Raw genomic sequence first — 2,248 nt, forward strand, 5'->3', positions numbered from 1 at the left:
CGGGGCAGGCTCTCACACCCTCCAGATGATGCGTGGCTGTGAAGTGGGGCCGGACGGGCTCTTCCTCGGCGGGTACATGCAGTTAGCTTACGACGGTGCGGATTACGTCGCCCTTGACGAGGACTTGAGCTCCTGGGTCGCGACGGACACTGTGGCCCAGAGGACACAGCGCAAGTGGGTGGAGGCAGGCGTAGCAGAGCAGGACAGAGCCTACCTGGAGGAGGAGTGCGTGAAGTGGCTCGGCAGATACCTGGAGAACGGGAAGGAGAGCCTGCAGCGCGCAGGTACCGGCCCTGGAGACCTCCCATCCGCGCTCTGGCCGGGCAGCTCCTCCAGGGAGGAAAGCGGGACCCTTCCCGCAGCACCGCGGGCCTCTCCCTGCACGGGAAGAGCGCTCCTGGGACTTCACAGCTGAGAGCAGGGCGCTGTCCTGAGCCCCTTCTCTCAGGAGAGGAGAGTCTGTCCCAGCATGGAGGGAGGACCCCGAGGTGCCCCTCACCCTGCCCTTCAGGAGTCTGTGCACCTGCCCTCTCTCGGCCTGTCCCTGCCCACACCCGGGGTCTTTGGAGATCTGACTTCACCCGTTCAGGTCTCTCAGTCTCCACCTCTCCAGACAGAGGTCTCTTCCCTCCCCAGACACCTGCAGTCTCCTCCCCTGGGCCCACTCGCCCAGAGTCTAGAACTGTCTAAGGAAGAGTATCCCAGATGCCTGTGTCTAGCCAGGTTCACAGTACCCCAACCCTCCTGTCCTGTCTGTTCTCAGGGTGGTCACATGGCACTGCTACAGTGGCCTACGAGGGATGCAAAGTGCCTGAATGTTCCCCTCTTCCCTCAGATCCCCCAAAGACACACGTGACTCACCACCCCATCTCCAAAGAAGGGGTCACCCTGAGGTGCTGGGCCCTGGGCTTCTACCCTGAGGAGATCACCCTGAGCTGGCAGAGGGATGGGCAGGACCTGACCCAGGACATGCAGCTGGTGGAGACCAGGCCCGATGGGAGTGGAACCTTCCAGAAGTGGGTGGCTGTGGTGGTGCCTCCTGGAGAGGAGCAGAAGTACACGTGCCGTGTGCAGCATGAGGGACTGCCTGAGCCCCGCACCCTGAGATGGGGTAAGAAAGACATTTATGTCTGATATCTAGGACATCCCCAAACTCTCAGGTGCTCCCAGGTGGGGTTTGTGGGAGGTGCTCGATGTATGACACTAGGTCAAGGGAATGAGAGTGGATCATTCCACTAATGGAGTCTACATCACTCTGGATGTGGCCCAGTACATTAAGGAATACATCAGGCACAGCCTGGGTGTAAGTGGGTTTCCACCAGCAAGCTTACAGCCCAGATATGGTTAAGAACTCAGGCTTTGGGCTGGGGAGATGGCTCAGTATAATAAGTGCTTCCCTGGCAAGCATAAGGGTCTGAGTTCAATCTCCGGTTCTGCCAAAAAAAAAAAAAAAAAAAAAAGAACTCAGGCTTGTGGCTGGCTGCTTGCTCCCTCCTACCTGCCAAGCCATGGGCTGTTTCTCTTCTGTGATGCCCCTGCCTGGCCTCCCTATCTTAAAGCCTCCTGGCTGTGGACTGAATCTCTATAAACTGAGCAAAAATGAACCTTTCTTCCCTTAACCTGTAAGTGTGGGGTATTTTGTCTCAGCAAAAAGTAACTAGGCCAGGGGGGAAGGGACAGAGGCGCTCGTGTATTGGTCAGAAGTCTTTCAGGAGACTCACTTTGCCAGACACCAGAGCTGCCGTCAGAGCCCTTAGTCGCTGTGTCATTGCTGTGACGCAGTGTCTGATACCTGCACAGTAAAGAAGAAGGAGTTTCTTTTGCCTCCCAAGTCTGTAGAGGTTTCCATGTTCCAGTCAGAACTTCAGGGCAGAGGGCCTGGCCCTGGAGAGCTGCTCACAGCCGGGCAGACAGGAAGCAGAGAGCAGTGGGGAGCCCAGGAGAAGGGCAGCCTGACCAGCCACAGCACTGTGACCCTCCTCTTCCCCACACCCCGCTCCTAATCAGGTCAGCACTGAGTCCCACAGTGCAGCTTCCACATTCCCCACATCTGCATGAGGCTTTGGAGTCCATCAAGATCTAAAAACTAACAGCTCCTCACCTCCCTTTCCTTTCTTTCCACTTCCCTCCCCGCCCTTCCCTTCCCTTCCTCTACCCCCTCCCCTCCTTCTCTTCCCTCCCCTCCCCTGCCCTCCCCTCCTTACCTTTCCTTTCCTTCCCTTCCCTTCCCTTCCCTTCCCTTCCCTTC

The 2,248-nt window shown here is 57.7% G+C and overlaps 1 protein-coding gene across 1 annotated transcript; it reads left to right on the forward strand.

The window, feature by feature from the left end:
- Positions 1-7: 7 nt before the first annotated feature.
- LOC101573209 (HLA class I histocompatibility antigen, B-37 alpha chain-like) lies at positions 8-1,433 on the forward strand (the record flags this gene model as incomplete). Its single annotated transcript, XM_023708588.1, has 2 exons — positions 8-284; positions 836-1,433. Coding segments are annotated over 2 exons (576 nt in total), but the record flags the coding sequence as incomplete, so codon positions are not given.
- Positions 1,434-2,248: the final 815 nt, after the last annotated feature.

Source organism: Octodon degus, unplaced genomic scaffold, assembly GCF_000260255.1.
Source record: "Octodon degus isolate 3935 unplaced genomic scaffold, OctDeg1.0 scaffold00405, whole genome shotgun sequence".
Lineage (NCBI taxonomy): Eukaryota > Metazoa > Chordata > Mammalia > Rodentia > Octodontidae > Octodon > Octodon degus.